Below are 19,964 nucleotides of genomic sequence, written 5' to 3'. Positions count from 1 at the left end.
ACACACACACATAAATATATATATATATAAATATATATATATATATATATAATATATATATACATACATACACACACATACATGAGAGAGAGATATAGAGAGATAAAGAGAGTGATAGAGGCAGTAAGAGAGTAAAGACAGATAGTGAGTGATCGAGAGACAGAGGGAGAAAGAATGAGACTGCGAGACAGAGATGAGAGATCAATAGATAGTGAGTAAGTGAGTGAGAGAAAGGCGACAGAGACAGATGGACATGTAGCCCACCGGGCCAGGAGTGACACCGGCTACCCGCAGGGTGAATAGGGGGTAGTACCAGCTGGTCTGGCTGGTTCAGGATGTCTCTCAGGGAGATGGCGATAGGAGTTCTTGGGCAGGGTGGCGAGCAGGGAACGTTGGTCACCAGACATATATTAGCAATGGTTCATGAGAAAATCAATGTCTAAAAATTAAAACTGGAACGTCACCCATCTGGGTTCCCAGACTTTCCTTAGTGAGGGCATATAACTTGTGAGGGGCAGGGGGTATTACCCAAGGTACAGTACAGTCTTGTGCCAAAGATGGACAAGGTCAGCGGTGCGCAAACTGGGGGGCGCGAGACTGACTGCGGGGGCGCGGGGTTTACTGAGGCCCCGCGCGCTTCCCGAAGGCACTTAAATTAAGCGCCGGGGAAGCGGCGAAGGCCTCTGTAAATCTGACTTACCTTGGCTCCGGCGGCTTCTTAGACGCGTCGCCAAGGCAACGTGGCGTCAAATGACGCTGCGAGATTATGCGACATCACAGGGGCGGAGGGGGGGGGGGAGAGAGAGGGGAAATGCCGACAGGGGGGCGCAGCGAAAAAAGTTTGCACCCCCCTGGACTAGGTGATCCTAGATATCCTCCAGCATGCCTTGCAATCTAAACTCGAATGGCCTTATTCTATATTAACTGAACCTGACGTTGGGGACGATTTGGCCTGAAAACCTCATGAATGGGTGAGTGGGTGGATGGGTGAGTGGATGGATGAGTGAGTGGATGGGTGAGTGAGTGGATGGGTGAGTGAGTGAGTGGATGGGTGAGTGAGTGGATGGATGGGTGAGTGGATGGATGGGTGAGTGGATGGATGGGTGAGTGGATGGATGGGTGAATTAATGGGTGGGTGATTGAATGGGTGGGTGATTGAATGGATGGGTGATTGAATGGATGGGTGATTGAATGGATGGGTGAGTGGATGGATGGATGGGTGAGTGGATGGATGGATGGATGGGTGAGTGGATGAATGGATGGGTGAGTGGATGAATGGATGGGTGAGTGGATGAATGGATGGGTGAGTGGATGGATGGGTGAGTGGATGGATGGATGGGTGAGTGGATGGATGGGTGAGTGGATGGATGGGTGAGTGGATGGATGGGTGAGTGGATGGATGGGTGAGTGGATGGATGGGTGAGTGGATGGATGGGTGAGTGGATGGATGGGTGAGTGGATGGATGGGTGAGTGGATGGATGGGTGAGTGGATGGATGGGTGAGTGGATGGATAGGTGAGTGGATGGGTGGGTGGGTGAATGGATGGGTGGGTGAATGGATGGGTGAGTGGATGAGTGAATGGATGGATGGGTGAATTGATGGGTGGGTGAATGGATGGGTGGGTGAATGGATGGATGGGTGAATGGATGGATGGGTGAATCGGTGGGTGAATGGATGGGTAGATGGGGATAAACCAGAAATGATGCACAGGAATACAAAATACAATAGAGACAGGAGTTTGTACTGGACTGTTTATTAATACAAATATTTATATGAGAAATATACACATTAGATACAAACACTCATATTGCTGCTAAAAGGGTACAGTATGACATTTTTGACATTGGTGGTTATTATTGGCTGCAATTATAAATGCATTTGGTTCTAATCGATGTATATACTATATATACTAAATCGTGCGAATACCCCATAAGCCCATGGGAGTTTAACGCCTATAACGTTCGTATATTGTCCCCTGAGCAGGTCCTGCCCTTTACAAAAATAAAAAAATGATAGTGTTGGTAATGATTAAGAAAACAACAAATATTTTTGTCAGCGCTTAACATGGCAACCACAGATGTCACTGGGCTCCATTTTAAATCCCCCCAGGCACCTACAATTTCAAACGCTTCTATCTCTTGAACGGAGCGGCGGATTTGAAAAATAAAAACAGCGTTGGTAAGGGCAGGAAAAGATCAACGCAGATTGGCGCACGAAGTCTCATACACCTAGATGTGACTTATCCTTCAGTGTGACCCGGTGACATTTATTGGTCATTACAAGAGCTGGTGGCTCTTATGACGTCTCTAGTAAAGAAAAGGGGCTGTGGTTCGTAGGGAGTTGTGGATCACAATGGAAGGGAGATCTTCCTCTTGCTCTCTTAACATTAAGGGGCAGGGTGCCATTGTGGGCATGGGACCACAATGATTGGGGGGGGGGAGGGAGGGGGGTAGACACACCTGTCTCCTCTACATTCACAAACACAAAGTATCATCTGGTTGTTTATGTATTTTTAAACCACACTGCCACCTGGTGGTTATTTAGGGGTCAGTACAATATTGACGTGAAACTTTCCAAAAAATAAGGGAGAACGTAACTCTATGAGTGCCGAAGGGCCAGTGGCACTAGAGTATCTCAGCCCCATGCGGCTCACTGATGACGCCCCCTCCTCTTGCGTTCAGATCACGTTCAGCGCTCCACGGGAGAGCAGACCGTGACCTACAAAACGTGCAAAAAGCCCATGAAGTAGCCACTAAATCATGAGGCCGCTGGATGGGCGCCGATCATGCCGTAGTAACTACATCCATGGGGCTCCCGGGGGGATAGTTAATAAGTGCATTGCGTCGTGACGAATACTTATATGATGGCCATTTTTTGAGAAGCCCCGCAATTATCATCATTGGGATTTCGTAATGGAAACGTTCTAGAGGATTACACAATGGAATATGGATGGAGAGAGGAGAGAGAGAGAGAGAGGAGAGAGAGAGGAGTGAAAGAGAGAGAGAGAGGAGAGAAAGAGAGAGAGGAGAGAAAGAGATTAGAGCGAGAGAGAAAGAGAGGGAGAACGAGAGGGAGAAAGAGAGGGAGAAAGAGAGGGAGAAAGAGAAGGGAGAAAGAGAGAGAGAGAGGAAGAGAAAGAGAGAAAGAGAGAGGAAGAGAAAGAGAGAAAGAGAGAGGAGAGAAAGAGAGAGGAGAGAAAGAGAGGAGAGAAAGAGAGGAGAGAAAGAGAGGGAGAAAGAGAGGAGAGAAAGAGAGAAGAGAAAGAGAGAGAAAGAGAGAGAGAGAGAGAGAGAGAAGAGAGAGGAAGAGAGAAGAGATTGTACGTACATACATATATACTGTATATAGCCTGATCCATACTGAACAAAATAGGTAATTTAGCACACAATGTATGTATACAAAGTACATAATCCTGCCGACCTACACTATCTCATTTCCTTGTACAGATATCTGGATGCATCGCCGATTTTCACAGATCTTCATCCGTTCGTATTCTCTCCTAAACATGCCCCGTCGCCTGGGAGAGAACAAAATGGCAGCTAGAATCAGACAAAGCTTCACTGAAGTCACTGCCCTCACTTGGGAGGCAGAGCCAATAAACTGAGGGAGAGACAGGCAGGGGATTCTGGGAGCGGAAAATCTCCCAGTGACTCGAGGTATACTTCGGGGGAAGCTGAATGTTGCTTTTTGGATGGGTTTGCACCAGAAATAAACGTATCATCATCAAGAGGAGACTAACCTACGATTCCAGGAACCGGGTTCACGGGGTCGGAGAAATCGAGCAGGTTTAACCCGTCCATTGGCACATAAGGGTTTTCGCCTAGGGAAAAAAAAAAAGTCGTTGTGAGAAACTTGTTAAATAAAAAAAATCCTACTGTTTGGAAAGGCCATACAGAAACGGAAAGCCATTCTTTTGTTGACAATACCAAGAGCACTGATCTTTGAAGTGGGGGGAAGGGGGTTACAGTTTAAGACCAAAGTTTGCTCTGCATGTATCAAAAATATGTGTGGAAGCTGTCCTGGAACAGGGTTGCTTATTTCTGTCCCCCCTTTGCAGCCCCCTGACTGTCAGCTCTCCTTAATTCAGTTGCATGCTTCTCTGCTCTGAAAACACACAGTGCCTGTGTAACTGATACATTATTGTTACACTTTCCCCACTCCACACAGCCAGTAGTTGGTTGCCCTAGCAACCTCCCAGTTCTCCTAGCTGAGAGTGGGTCTACCCACCTCCCCTGCCTCTGCTGACAAGTTAGTTTGATCCTTAGACTATTCCTGTGTGACAAAGATTACACACTTCCTTTTCCATCCTAGCAGGCTGAGTGAGTACTTCGTCTGCTTCTGCACTTTGGCAAGGCTATTTCGTTTTTACCTTCCCCCCCCATACCAAAGCACCTTCACCTAGAGTGAAGCCCTCTCTTACCACACCATCTACAAGAGCCTTTATATGTCTGATGCTTTCCCAACCAAGTCAAGAAATATTACAGGACTTGGTGTGCTTTCAAAAGGGGACGAGTTGAGCTATCTGACCATACTCATTGCCTGCATATGACCCTGTGGCTGCAGAATAGAAGCTTTTCACTCGGCATAGACACAAACAGAAGACTGAAGACATACGTGTTTTTGTGATCCCAACTGTTCCGGAACCTTTAGAGCAGGAGCGGTCAACGCCGGTCCTCAAGGGCCACCATCAGGCCAAGTTTTAAGGATATCCCTGCTTCAGCACAGGTGGCGAAGCTGAGCCACCTGTGCTGAAGCAGGGATAGCTCTGCTACGTGCTCTGGTGGTGGACCTTAAGGACTGGTTCTCTTATTGAGGCCCCCCCTACTATTGCAGAGACGTCAACTTACATGTACTGAAATCTGTGATATTTGGGTAAAAAAAATATATGTATTTTTCAATTGAAAAGTGCTGATTTTCTATTTGTATAATTGAGGCTCCATTGAAAGTAGCAAAACATGTAGCACTTGTATTACAGCGTTCAAACAGGGGGGGTCTCCGTAGCTGAACCGCGTTTATGTCAGCTCCGGGGACCCCCTGCTTCCAGAGATACTTACCTCCGTAGGGGGTGCAGGTAGCGGCAGGCCGGGAACTTATGCGCCTAACAATATGGCGGCTTAAATGTCCCGCGGGCCAATTGGAAGCCGTGACGTCATCCGTTGCGGCTTGCTATTGGCCCGCGTGACCGGGACATTTAAACGTCACAGAGATACCAGCGCCCCCTATGGAGGCAAGCGTCTCTGGAAACAGGGGGGGGGGGGTTCCGGGAGGTCAAATGAACGCAGTTTGGCTTCGGGGACCCCTCTGCCTCAGACCTGCAATTAAAAAACAAAAATGTAATTGCAGCTTCAATTCTATGAGATGAGCGACACTGAATCACGGAGTCTGACGTCCAATCATTAAGAGTCGCCATATCCAACAATAATATATAAGGACTCCCCCATGAATTAGGAATACATGGAACATTCTAAGCGCCAGTCTGGTATTTGACTAAGGAGATGGGGTCAGTGCATCCATACTGTGGGGGGGGGGGGGGGGGAAGGGGGGTGGGGGGAGGGAGAGAGAGGCGCTATTATATAAATTAACATGGTCTCCCAGAAGTGATGAATTGAACGTTATGCTTAATCATTATCTCAGGCCTGGGCCTATCATTGGAACGGCACATCCCGTTGGGTACGGTCCATGGCGCTCATGCAGACAAGAATCGAACACGATACATGCACAATTATTCAGACTTCCTCTCCCAAGCCATCCTTACCTGGATGGACACCCGAAGGGTACCGCCGAGGTACGTCGTAGATCTCCGAACTCCTGCTGTAGTCGTCACTTTCACGACAAAGTTGATAGGAATCTATAAAGATGTTTTTTTTGTTTTTTTAAACCCGAAATTAAAATGGATAAGAAGCAAAAGGTGACACCGCGAGCTCATTTGCATGCCATTACCCAGAACCCCTAGCTGCAGTGGAAGCAGTGTATGCTAAGAGATAAATGGGGAAAGGCAGGTGTGTCTGAGCCATGGGAAACACCAAAGTCACCACCCTTACAAAATATGTCAGCGCCCGGAATTCGAGCTCTGCAAAAAAACAATTAAACAGGGCTAGTACTTTTTCTAACTACGGTCACATACAACGCGGAGAATTTATCATCAATGTTTGCATTCTGGAGAGTGAATAGGGTTATAATGTAGAAGTCTCCGAATGGCAGTTTTGCATTAAACCCACATCCATAGTTACCATGCAATACCAATGTACGTTAATTGGAACAGTGCCTTAATTAGATTGCAAGCTCTTCTGGGTAGTATTCCCTTTTTTCCTTGTGTTTACATTGATCAGCGCTGAGTTTGCATCCACCTGTCTCAGTTTAATCACGAGTATGTGCTTACTGTAAAGGACTTGCTGTACAGCAGTAAATATTAACGATATATGTCATACAAATGACACATACTTGGCATTACATTAAATCTATCACCTTTCTTCCGCATAACCAAGATGTAAATAAATAAATCAGTTTCCTGTGTGCTCGTCTCTGGCCTGCAATGCACAGCAAGCTCTCTGGGCGCAAAAGGGTTAAACACCGCTCAGATTGGTTTTTTTTTTCTGCCTCACCTGTGTCGTCACGCGGCGTCGGTTTCGGCATATCGTATACGTCATCCGGCTCGCTGTCACTCTCACGGAAGACATCTTAAACAGGACAGGCAGAATACAGGATTAATGGCGCTGCACAACACAAGATGTACAAACAGCATGCGTCGCGTTGTATTGTTGAGATGGATTTGTGGCGACACTATGTCCTCCCATGGGGGAGTGACGAAGCGGCGCACAGCAACGAGAGAGATGGCGACTGGATCGCTCGGTAGAAAAAACTATTTGTTACTCAATCATGTGGCAACAGGTAAAAAAAAAACACACAGCAGGAGAAACTCCAACGCGTTTCACGCTATCGTGCGCTTTGTCAAAGGACTTCCGGGATCTTCTTCTAGACAGCTTAGGGCACGCTGACTCCGGAGACGTCACAATCGAGGAGGTTGTGAGTTCCATACCTCCTTACCGATCGTATACGTCATCCACTCAGGACTGATTTCTTCACTCCAGGAGATAACAGACTGCTAGCCCTTAGCCACGAGCGGTTTTGTTTTGTCCCTTCATTGTGATCTACACAGATTACCCCTCAAGGTGCAACTATAGGGTGTCTGCTCTCCCTGACAGGAGTTACCCTTACTACCGATACAGTATACAAAAGTGTCCGGAATGGTTCTTCATTTGTTTATACATTCTGCAGTCAACGCCTGCATGGGTCACACATCCATATTGATGTCTGTACCCATTGTTGTGGATTCTGAGCACGGATATTGGACTTCTCCCAACACTATGTCTTGGTTTGTTATAGGAAAGCGTTGGGATTTTTCCTAGGAAACATTAGGGACACATGTAGAGCGTCCCTGGGTTTCGGTTGGAAGCCAACACAATGCTAACATTGGAAATGTTTGGGAAACTGATGGTAGACTCCCCGGTCTACACGATTACATTTGTTCACATGTAAAAGGTTTCCTGTCTTATCTGGGAACGTGGACGGTTGGGTTTTAAGTGATGGAGAGTCAGAATATGGAAGATCCACTTCAAAACCAATATATACGAGACCCTTGTCTGAAGATGCTCGGTGCCGGTTTCCTACAGAGAATGGGTTTTCTTCGTACCAGATTGAGGAAAGTCACCGTCACTACAATACTCTATCATGATAGACCATCTCTTTGTAGTTAGGCATTAAACATCATGAGATGTCATTAGATTTCGGGTGGGAAGGTCACTATTAGAAGCGGAGTCTGCCCATATAGACATTATTGTGCATCATCAGCCCTTCCGTGAAGAGGACCAAAGAAGAAAGTAATTGTGACCCTATTGGGTCAAACGGGGGATTATGTTGGACCTTGGAATCACCATAACAGGGACTGAGTATGACCTGATGGGGTCCATCCCTGCATAAATGGGGTTAATGTTCGCTTTGAGGCTAGTAGACAGTAGAGGACAAAGACAGAATGGAAGTAAATCTCCAGAGACCAAAATCAAATCTCTCAACTGTGCCACCTTAGACACCAAATACATGATTTAAGTACGAGCTGTAGACACTGGATACAAAGGAAAGAAGAAGCCCGCCCCCCATATACACAGTTATCCCACAGGAATCCAGAAGATAAAGAATATATGGGGAATTCATCACAGAAGATAAAGCCGGTGCTGGAGAAATGCGCATGCGCAGAATGACGTGACAATGAAAGAGGGATACTGTTTTATATATACTAGTGCGTTAGGAGAGATTTTTGGTCAAGACCAGGGTCATTGTCCTCATCACAGAGAGGTCACACTGTACCATTTATCCTAATTGCGTGCCGTGCTTAAATAAAAAGATCTACTTTGAGAAACGATAGAGCTCTTACTTCCTTCATTGCCTTCATTAGATTGTAAGCTCTTGTTGCAAGTATTCCCTTTTTCTTGTGTCTACATTGATTTTGAATCCCCCGAGTGTTTATGTGACAGTCTGCAGTGTTAATCACGGGGTTGTGCTGTTAAGGGAAAGTGCTTGCTATAAAAAAAAGCAAATATTAACGATGTCATTAAAATGACACGTACTTGGCATTACATCAAATAGTCACCGCTCTTCCGAATGATCAAGATGTAAATAAGTCAAATCGCAGTTCCCTTTATTCTTTTCTCTGACCGGCCAGCTCTCTGGGCGCAAAAAGGGTTAAACGCCGCTCAGATTGGCTTCTCCCTCACCTGTGTCTTCATGCGGCGTCGGTCTCGGCATATCGTAAGCGTCATCCGACTTGCTGTCACTTTCGTGGAAGACATCTTAAAATGGTACAGGTAGAAATACAGGATTAATAGCGCAGTAATGTCAACTGCTATAGCGGAAAGGGTGTCATTGAATATATAATTTATTTTTTACATTCCTCTTGGACTTCCTCTTTAAACTTGAAAAAGCTTGTAAATGTGTTAAGCTACGAATCAAATATTAACTGCTGGATAAAGTGAAATGTGAGCGCCGTCCGACACCGCGTAAGGAACCCCCGGCTGTACGGCTGCAGGGCTGTATGTTTTCATGGGCTCCGCTCACCTGGAAGAGACAGTTGTGTTGGTTCCAGTGAACTTTCGCTGACGCGTTCCCCGCGTGAGGTCCGCTCCGGGTTTACGTTTTCCCTTACGCTGTCCCTCGAGGCTGACTGAGCTCTTTGTACCAGATCCGGTATGTCATACCTGATAACAGACACAAAAAGTGAGGATCGGGAAGGAAAGAAAGAAGGAAGGAAGGAAAGAAAGAAGGAAGGAAAGAAAGAAGGAAGGAAAGAAAGAAAGAAGGAAGGAAAGAAAGAAAGAAGGAAGGAAAGAAAGAAGGAAGGAAAGAAAGAAGGAAGGAAAGAAAGAAGGAAAGAAAGAAGGAAAGAAAGAAGGAAGGAAAGAAGGAAGGAAAGAAAGAAGGAAAGAAAGAAGGAAGGAAAGAAAGAAGGAAAGAAAGAAGGAAAGAAAGAAGGAAGGAAAGAAAGAAGGAAAGAAAGAGAGAGAGAGAGAGACTGTGGATATCGGGGAGATCGGGGGGAAAGAGGGCAACTTCAGAGATGTCAACTTTATAGGATCTAAATCGATCCTGCACCAAAGACATTTTAATGGAAAAGTGCTGAGTTTTATGAGTGAGACTTGAATACAGTGTGTGAGATGCCGAAGCGAAATGTGAGTGGGACTCCAAATTAATACCGCTCACAGGGAAGATGCACCCACATTAACACACTGATACACACACATTAACACACTGATACACACTGATGCACACACATTAACACACTGATACACACACATTAACACACTGATACACACACATTAACACACTGATACACACACATTAACACACTGATATACTGTACATATACAGACACACCAATCTACACACGTTAACACACTAATACACATAAAGACACACTGACACACACACACATTCATACCCTGATACACATACAGACACACTGACGCACACACATTCATACACTGATACACATACACAATAATACACAAAAACATACGCACATTTATACACCGATACACATATACACGGACACATACAGACACATTAACATGCTGATACACATACAGACACACTGACGCACACATTAACACATGGAAGTACATACAAACACTCATACCCACACAGATTAACACACTAATACACATGATGGACATATTAACTCACTGATAGACACATTAACATAGATACCCAGTATAAACACAGACACAATGATATACACAGACGTGTGCGTACACACTCCTATGTACAAAGATTCATGCAGACCCACACATGCTTATACGGTGATATACGACTGAAATTGAGCGACGCGCTTTTTTTTGCCTGCGTGGTGCTATACCGCTGCGACAGATTCTGTATAGGGCTCAAACCCCGGCAAACACACGGTACAAGTACGAGTGAGCGAGGTATGTGATCGTTATCGAATTCCTACCACGTGCACGAGGAATTCTTCCTCCCGGGTCCAGGTAACTGCATGGACTTCCATAGGAAAGACATCCAGACGTCCCGCAGCTCCGCCGACTCTGCGGACTTACACACGCCCCAGGGTGAAGTCACAGCCGTGTGCGTATATATATATGTGTGTGACCCTATGTATTATACACCTTACAATTCATTTCATACTGTTTGATGTAGAACACAGAGTTTAAATGATTTAAATACACCGTATGTTTTATATCACAAAGAGCGCCTATTCCAGGGGTGGCCGACTCCTGCCCTCAAGGGCCGCCAACAGGACAGGTTTGAAGGATATTCCTGCTTCAGCACAGGCGGCTCAATCAGTCCCTGCTTCAGCATAGGTGGCTCAATCAGTCTCTGCTTCAACACAGGTGTCTCAATCAGTGGCTCAGTCTTTGACTGAGCCGCCTGTGCTGAAGCAGGGATATCCTTGAAACCTGGCCTGTTGGTGGCCCTTGAGGACTGGAGTTGGCCGCCCCTGACCTTTGCACTTCTTTGCATGATATCCAGGGTTCCCAACTCCAGTCCGGAAGCAGCCCGGACAGGCCAGGGTTTAAGGATGTCCGTGCTCGACCAATCAAAATGACTGCCACCGATTGCGCCAGCTGTACTGAAGCAGGGACATACTTAAAACCTGGCCTGGTGGTGGCTTCTTGAGGACTGAAGTCGGGAAGCACTGCACTATATCTATGCACAGTATGCCTTGCATGCACCTGCCACCGCACCCGCTCCGCTGCGGGGCTAGCATCCAGGCCGGCCTTTCTTCAGCGCTCGCTTCTGCCAACAGAGGCCGCTATAAAACAAGGACTGGATTCTCATCACTCGGCCAATCTGGAGCCAGCGGTTATAGCCGCCCTGGCTGATTAACCCCTCGGCGGAGGAGGTGCCAGCAGCGCAGCGCAAAGCAATGGCAGGTTAACTCTTTCCCTCCAGTCTAAAACATGGCTTGAAGAAGAAAAGTGCGAGAGGGGGAGGGGTGGGACACAGGTATGTGCTGTTTTGGGAGGAGAAGAAGCCAGATGGCATTTTTTAACATCTACCCCTCCACCGTGATTATTGCCCCACACAAGGTGCCTTTTCCATGCGATTTTCAGGGACTCGCCTAAATGATGTCGCTTGGCCCTTTTTAAAATCATTTACAAACTTGATTTCCCCAAACACAAAAAAAAGTGTTGTAATGAAGAAAATAGAGGAGGTTTATTATTATTATTATTATTATTATTATTATTATTATTATTATTATCTCCTGCTTTCTTACCAACAGTTTCTTCTTCCCGTTTTTCATTGCAATCTCGAATGTAAAGTCTGTGTCCGTGGCTGGCATTTCTCTCACCGACTGCACCTGGAAACGGGGGGGTTATATACACCAAAGGGTCAGCTATTTGGAAATAGTTAGTAGACCGTGTATACCAGGACTGGTCCAAATGCAGTCCTCAAGGGCCACCAACAGGTCTTCAGGATATCCCTGCTTCAGCACAGTTGGCTCCATCAGTAGCTCACAACCAACGTTCTTAATAACTACAGGTGCCTGCGGAATATGTGCACGAGGCAAACAAGACACGGAAAAGTCCAACATTTCTCTGACAACCTTCACCAAAATACATCCAGCTAACTTCTGGAAGGTCATCGATATATTCCAGCCTCCTAGCCATCAACAACCATCTTATACCAAAAAGGATGTTGTTACCGCTGACAAATCCCACTGGCCTAGCAAAAGGATTCAATGAATATTTTGTGGGGTGTGATACTTCCCTAATATCAAAGGGCAACCCGAACTGCAAACATGAAGCTCAACCTGGGAGACCCCTATAGCCCACCCTCTCCCAACACTGCCCACCGTTTTCCATTTGTCCCCGTATCCGAAGAGGAGATGACACAAGCGCTCCTCAAATTGAAACTGAGCAGCCAATGTGGACCTGACTTACTGCAATCTAAGTTGAGCGCATTTGCCCGGGGCGCGTAGCGACTGCAGTATCCTCGCGACCGGACGCAGACTATCCCGACGAACCGCTGTACCCTGCGACGCCATTACGCAAAAAGACGGAGGATCTAGGACGTCAACGAAGTGATCGTCTACGGGTTCACTTACATCTACATTCTGGCCACTTTGAACTGATGGGGGGTGGTCATACTTACCGACTGCATGTAATATTGACCTCGCAGACAAGACTAGAAAGGAAATACATACATGTAGATGAACCTTTATCAACAAAACCAATGCGAACACCAGTCATTTGCAATGCATTGTGGGATAAGTTTGCTTCGATGCACCGTTGGTTTCTCATACAGATGTTATTGCAACCACTGGCACACTGCAACGGGACGTACGCGCCAGGGGGAGAAGCGCCCATCGTTTCCAAATAAATCGCTTGTGAGAACGGGGGGGGGGGGAGCTACCGCGCTATTTCACCCGCGGGACCGCGCCACGTTGCAATAACGTTGGCTGCACGATGCATCTGTGCTTACACCACGTGTCGGAATCATTGTAATTGTGTTTGTCATACAGTATCCATTGCAGACCCTTAACCACGGAGAATGTGATACATCTTATTACTGAGGGTGGGCTGGACAATTCCTCCCATCAGTATTGGACTGGGGGGCGTCAACAGCAGAGGAGACACGCCATACTTACACATACTTACACGTACACATGCAATAACAATCATGCACACAAATACACACTAATAGTTGCACACACTCATAAATACAAATATTCACAGTCAGTGGAGGAACTACGGGTGACTAATTATGCCCCTGTTCACGTTCCTACATACATCCACCTATAGAGACAGCGTTAGATCTAAAGAAAACGGACTCAATACCGTCTGACTCTCCAATGCAGCTGCAGCCACGCACGGCCACGGGAGATTCTATCCTGGATACTGGGCATCAACCGGTCACTGGTACACTTGACCAGTCTGAACCGCAAGAGTAAATCTGATGCTGGCGTCCACTGGGAATCTTTCTTGGGTACCCGGTAAGCCAGCCACAGCCAGCATAGTAACTCTCCAACTAGGACCACCAAGTTAGAATAATGTCTCCGTACTGTGGCAATAAGGGCCTTGTTCTATGTAGTCAGGAGCGGCCATTTTCAGAAGAAAATCCTGCTTAAACCCAATGGCGATTTTCGTTCCCAAAAATGGTTTGAACGGCTGCTTCGGACTATATTGAATTACCCTCTACGAGATACGAAACCAGAATGCCCTCCAGTTTGGCTCTAAAATTACTTCGCTCAAATGAACCCACATAAAGTGGATATTTTCTGCAATATACACGTTATATACCGGGTTCTCTTACTGTGCTTCAATAACCATCCTTACATTTGCTAAACTAGGTGAGTTACACCCGAAAACTATTATAATGGCAATTTCCATTATTAATTAGGTCCCACTTTTGGGGCTTTTGCTACGGTTATTAATTATTGTACGGATACACCGGGAAAGCAGACATAAGGGGTTATTTATGATCAGCAGAAGCTGAAATTCTCCATTGAAGTCGATGGAGAATTTAGTCCGAAAAAGGGCCTGATCGGACGATATAGAGCAAGTCCTGCAATGTGCATTCTTTGTACAGTATTACCGTCTACAAGAGAACAATCCTCATATTTATCTCCGTGTATTTAACTCGCCGTCGCGCCGGCAGCGAAGGCGCTCAAACCAAATCTGTCATTGTAACTTGATTTTAAAGCAATATCTCCGTTTATTATTCATAGTGAACGTCTCGTGTACATAGAACACTAAGAAACGCGTCGGAATATATGCCGCGGTCCATTGCGTTACCCATACAAATCTATGTACTTACAGGGTCGACTTCTTTTTTGGTGTAGAAAAACAATGTTGTATTTTGAAGCTTAAACCAATATTTTGCCCACGCGAATTTCTGTTGAAGATATAAGACGGATTAGAGGCGTTCAAGAAGTCGCTGTTGGAAACAGAAACGCATAGAATGGTTCTTTTGTTTCAATTAGCACACCAGTGCAAGCTGTAGATAGATAGATCGATCTATATATACATATATACACACACACACACACACACAGTATAGTTATAAGTAATTAGCTAAGTAGCCGATCGATCCGTTCTCCAGTGATCGATCGGTGAAGATTCGGCTCGGGGGTTCACTAAATGGCTTCAGTGTAGCAGAAGAGGACCAAAAATGCAAAGCTCTGTGGAGAAGATCATGTGACCAGGCAGTCACTAGATACAATTGGTGCACTGCTAGAGAGAGGCAGGGCTCAAAAAGGGGTGTGCCAGAGCCTGTTTCAGAAGAGGAAGGGGATGTGACTTTGTAAATGGTTGCTATAGAAACAAAATATGATTATTTTTTTTTTGGAGAGAAGGGTGGGGGAAAGGGAGAGAGAGGGGTGGAGGGCGAGAGAGAGGGGTGGAGGGCGAGAGAGAGAAGGGTGGGGAGCGAGAGAGAGAAGGGTGGGGCGGGAGAGAGAGAGAAGGGTGGGGGGCGAGAGAAAAGGGTGGGGGCGAGAGAAAGAGAGAAGGGTGGGGGCGAGAGAGAGAAGGGTGGGGGCGAGAGAGAGAAGGGTGGGGGCGAGAGAGAGAGAAGGGTGGGGGCGAGAGAGAGAGAAGAGTGGGGGCGAGAGAGAGAAGGGTGGGGGCGAGAGAGAGAGAGAAGGGTGGGGAGCGAGAGAGAGAAGGGTGGGGGCGAGACATGGGTGGGGGCGAGACATGGGTGGGGGCGAGAGAGAGAGAGAGAAGGGTGGGGGCGGAGAGAGAGAAGGGTGGGGGCGAGACATGGGTGGGGGCGAGAGAGAGAAGAGTGGGGGCGAGAGAGAGAAGGGTGGCTCAGAGAGAGAGAGAATGGGGGGGGGAGGGAGAGTGGTGGGGGGAGAGAGGAGGGGTGGGGTCGAGGGCGAGAGAGAGAGAGAATGTGAAGTGAGTATGAAAGTGACAGCTGTCCCTTATCTTCCGTTTCCAGGTTCCGCGCGGTTATACATTAAAGAATTACACATAAATATATATATATATTTTTTTAAAAAGACAAAGAATGTAATAAATGCATTGATAAAAAAAAAAGACAATATTCTAATTCATACAGAAACATAGCAGATAACGAAATAACATGGCTTGTTTCAGATAGCGGATTCCATAAAAAGAATGTTTAACCTGAAACCCAGCGCTGAACCCTGATCTGCGCCGAGTCGCTGTCCCAATGCCGTGGATGAAAAGTACAAAGTTCTTTGCAGGTGGCGAGCTGCAGGAATCCTGGAAATCCCGACAGCGCAACGCAAACACAAACACAGATTGTGGAACCTGCAGTACATACTGATCAGATCTCTGCGTCTGTGAGGGCGTCGTGGCGTTTTCCCGTACCCCGCGTCGTAAAAGCGGAATAATGCTGCGTCTCCCCCAAACAGTTGCCGTTTCATTCGGACAAACAAAAGGCGCCTGTCCCGGAGAAAGTTATTTTCCTGGCTCCCGTCTGCTCGCACGGGAATTTGTGGGTCATTTTAGGTTTGTTTTGCATGTCACACATCGCCCCCCACCCCTCCTTCCCCCCCCCCCCCCACACACACACACGCTATATAAAGGTTTCACCCAACACATGTCTCCACACACACGCAGGGATGCCAGGTGTCCAGTATTGAACCGGACTGTCCTGTGTTGGAACACACTCTCCAGTAAGACATTTGAGGTAATACAGGACATGTGTGTGTATAGCGGAATTATCTCTCAGAACATAGAGTCCTGACCGGCTTGAGGGGGGATGAGGGGGGGGGGGGAGAGAGCAGGGCAGTTGGTAGTGGGCTGGGCAGCTTTTCCATCCGGATTACCTGCTGCTGGGTAATGCAACCAATCAGGAGGAGGTGTCAGGAGCCTGGAGGTGGGGCCAAGGAGAGGAGGAAACAGCATGGAGCGGTGAGAGGGGTGTGTGTGTCTTGAGAAGCCACCTGGCAACCCTAACACACACGATAAGGTATCACCCAATACACCTTATAGTGTGTGTGGTTTGGGGTGTTGGTGGGGGTGATGTGTGTTGTCTGATACCTTATAGTGTTTGTGTGGAGGGGGGTGATGTACATGTCTGATATTCTTTTGATCAGTCACTTCTATTTAACCGGTTAAGGCCGCGTTTTTACGTGGGCAGCTATTGCGCTGTTAGAACGCGACGCGCATGCAGTCCCGCGTTCTTGCCCTGACGTCATCGGCTGCTCCACCAATGAGATTGCTCTCGCTTGAGGACATCGGCTGGAGACGGAACGTAACCGGCGTAACTTTCTATGTCACGTTAATCGTCCTTCAAGGAGTAAAATAAAAACCGATCGAGATCAGGGCGCTGGCGTTGGCGCACGAGTACCGGAGCCGCCTCCGCCTTGTTTATCAAAGGCGACCTCGTCTCAGAGGGGAGCGCAAAGATTTCTAGGACTTTTTTTAATTTTATTTTGCGCACAAAAGCAAAAAGTGCATATTCAACAGATATAGAAGCAGATATTAGAGAAGGGGCGGCCAACGCCAGTCCGAGGGCCACCAACAGGGCAAGTTTTCAGGATATCCCTGCTTCAGCACAGGTGGCTCCATCAGTTCCAGTTTCAGCACAGGTGGCTCAATCTGTCCCTGCTTCAGCACAGGTGGCGCAATCTGTCCCTGCTTCAGCAGAGGTGGCTCCATCAGTCACAGCTTCAGCACAAGGGGCTCAATCTGTCCCTGCTTCAGCACAGGTGGCTCAATCAGTCCCAGCTTCAGCACAGGTGGCTCAATCTGTCCCTGCTTCAGCACAGGTGGCTCAATCAGTCCCAGGTTCAGCACAGGTGGCCCAATCTGTCCCTGCTTCAGCATAGGTTGCTCAATCAGTCCCAGCTTCAGCACAGGTGGCCCAATCAGTCCCTGCTTCAGCACAGGTGGCCCAATCAGTCCCTGCTTCAGCACAGGTGGCTCAATCAGTCCCTGCTTCAGCACAGGTGGCTCAATCAGTCCCAGCTTCAGCACAGGTGGCCCAATCAGTCCCTGCTTCAGCACAGGTGGCTCAATCAGTCCCAGCTTCAGCACAGGTGGCCCAATCAGTCCCTGCTTTAGCACAGGTGGCTCCATCAGTCCCTGCGTCAGCACAGGTGGCTCAATCAGTGCCTCAGTCTAAGTCACTGATTAAGCCACCTGTGCTGAAGCAGGGACATCCCCAATACCTGCCCTGTCAGTGGCCCTTGAGGACGGAGTTGGCCGCCCCTGCATTTGAAGGTAAACAGAGTATTGATATAACTGGCCACACATTTAACCCTTTAGTGTCACTTCTGGATTTGAACGACACATTTGCCTATTAACACTTTGTCTGCCATACCGGTTTGAGACTGTAGATATTCCCACCGGTCAAAGAACGCCCGGGTTTCTAGGCAACGTACGCAAGACCTGTGGTCTCCCGCTAAGAATTCTGGGACTTGTAGTCCTACTTTTCTGAAAAGCAGCGCTGGAAATCCCCAAATGCTCATAGGTTTGCAGGGGTCTCAAGGCAGTCCTAGCATTATTTTATTGCCCCATCTAGCAAACTAGATTTCTATAGCAGGCTTTAGCCCACCTCCCCTGCAGTGCAAGATCTTTGCAACACTTTCCTGCTGGTGATCATTTGTTGCCAACGTTCCCAGCAGTTTGAGCTGCAAACTGTAACAATAAATAATGTTACCGTAGTAATATAAGAATACATGGTAGCTGCTGCGTTAGACGGACTGAAGGATTGATTGGAAACGGAAAGGCGGCCATTTAGTGAACCCGGGGAAGCAGGATCTTTGCTGATCGATCACGGGCGAACGAATCGATCCGCAGTTTAGGTAATTAGTTATCCATAAAGTTAATCAAAGACTGCATATATTAACACAAAAAAAATGTATGTTTTTTTTTAAATGCCGCTTGGACGGCCTCTTTAAAGGGATTTATTCAGCCTTCCCCCAATCTGAAAGTCACAGTACAAATAATACTTCTATAATTCTTACTGTAGCTTTATCTACAGATAATCTGACAGAGGATAACCGCAGCAGGTTGAACGCCCTACCGTGCATATTCTCACTTGGCTAACAGGCAACGGGGCAAGTTGATTTCGATTGAACAGCTGCACGTGCAAAACGCGCAGGGTACCTTCATCCGCAACTACGCAGCATTTGCCGCGTTCGGTTAGAAGGGGGGGGGGAAAAGTCCTTACCATCTTATCTTTCCGTTTCTTCAGAAAGCTCTCAAAGAGCAGGTCGTCCTTCGCTGGGTCCATAATCTGAGGTTTATTCTCTGCCGTGGCTGCAGGAGAAGTTTTTTCCACTTCCTCGTACGCTCCACTGCCCCGGCTCACCGAATACTCCGTACCTGGGAGGTGCCTGAAGCTTGCTGTCTGCCAATTCCTTTGCTCAGTGGGTTGTAACCCTTTCTGCCCCATTACGTATGGATGTATATCCTTTATTTACATAGCGGCCACAGTGTACTCTGCGCTTTACAAAAGACAATACACTGCAGGGAGTTAATGGTGCAATATGCGCAGCAAAGTCAGACCCTAGGAAAGGAAATCCCTGGCCCGGAGAGCTTACATTCGAAGTGATATGATGGGAAACGTACAGCGAAAGCAGGTGAGGGTATAACTGCAGCAGATGGCAGTGCTTGGCAGGACTGACTGTGGGACAATAGCCCTTTGTATAATCTACTTATCTGATTAATTATCAACTTTCATTATTGTGAATCGATTCTCACCAATGGCACAACTTCAAAAAAATAAATATATATATATTTATATTCTTGTTTCCCTTCGCAGGCTTCTTTTATTTTATAATTACTTTTTTATATTTCTGCATTAAAGCTCAGAAATGGAACCAAAACCCCCTTCAAGATTTTGAAAAGATATAATTCACTTTTCTCCTTGCATGAGACGGGGTATTTTTTTTGGGGGGGGGGAGGCCCCGCACACTCCCCCCCCCCCCCCCAAGACATTTAAATTAAATGCCGGGTGACCACGCGAGGCCTCTGCATCTGCAACGCACCTTGATTCAGCCGGCTTCGGGTGACGCATCGCCATGGCGTCATTTGTCGCCGCACGGTCATGTAACGCGACGTCGTGTGACGTCTGTCGCCATGGAAACACAGTGTCGTATGACGCCGCGGGGCCACGTGACGTCATTTGACGCCGGCACAAACGTAAGGGGGGGGCACAAGCACTGGTGGGGAGCAGGCAGGGGGCGCAGCACCTAAAGTTTGCGCACCCCTGCCTTAGTAGATACAGAAAGGTGGGTAACCGTGCTGGTCCTTTCTTCAATGTAGTAACATAAAAGGGGGAGGAGCAGCGCGTCACGTCTTTTACTGGACTAAGATACGTATGTATAGGTTTGCGTGGAACATGGAGGAGCGAGGCTTCATCACAGGCGCACGCACGCGCACAATGCAGGAGCAGCCATAGCTCTCCCCGCGTGCGAGATCAGCGTTAGGGACGGGAGTGCAATGTCCCCCACACACGCAGCGTTAGA

General features: G+C 47.3%; 1 protein-coding gene across 1 annotated transcript; it reads right to left on the bottom strand.

Annotated features, from left to right (window-relative positions):
- Nucleotides 1-1,737: 1,737 nt before the first annotated feature.
- Nucleotides 1,738-19,113, bottom strand: LOC142472761 (uncharacterized). The gene is made up of 11 exons (XM_075579926.1): nucleotides 18,665-19,113; nucleotides 14,327-14,404; nucleotides 12,662-12,694; nucleotides 11,784-11,867; nucleotides 10,500-10,597; nucleotides 9,110-9,249; nucleotides 8,770-8,844; nucleotides 6,604-6,678; nucleotides 5,757-5,849; nucleotides 3,741-3,821; nucleotides 1,738-3,518 (listed from the first exon to the last, which is right to left on the bottom strand). Exons 1-11 carry the CDS (start codon nucleotides 18,887-18,889, stop codon nucleotides 3,481-3,483), a joined length of 1,020 nt encoding a protein of 339 aa, XP_075436041.1. The 5' UTR covers nucleotides 18,890-19,113; the 3' UTR covers nucleotides 1,738-3,480.
- Nucleotides 19,114-19,964: the final 851 nt, after the last annotated feature.

This window comes from Ascaphus truei, chromosome 22, assembly GCF_040206685.1.
Source record: "Ascaphus truei isolate aAscTru1 chromosome 22, aAscTru1.hap1, whole genome shotgun sequence".
In the NCBI taxonomy this organism is placed as follows: Eukaryota; Metazoa; Chordata; class Amphibia; order Anura; family Ascaphidae; genus Ascaphus; species Ascaphus truei.
Note: the sequence above shows the minus strand (reverse complement) of the source record. Positions and strands in the feature narration are given on the sequence as shown.

Bases quoted from the DNA above. Each gene is read 5' to 3' on its own strand.
- LOC142472761 (XM_075579926.1), bottom strand. From the start codon at position 18,889: ATGGGGCAGAAAGGGTTACAACCCACTGAGCAAAGGAATTGGCAGACA. The intron at 6,679-8,769 runs GTGAGGGAGAAG...GTCCTGTTTAAG, and splicing joins GACGCCGCATGAAGACACAG to ATGTCTTCCGTGAGAGTGAC. The intron at 5,850-6,603 runs GTGAGGCAGAAA...ACATCTTTATAG, and splicing joins GACGCCGCGTGACGACACAG to ATTCCTATCAACTTTGTCGT.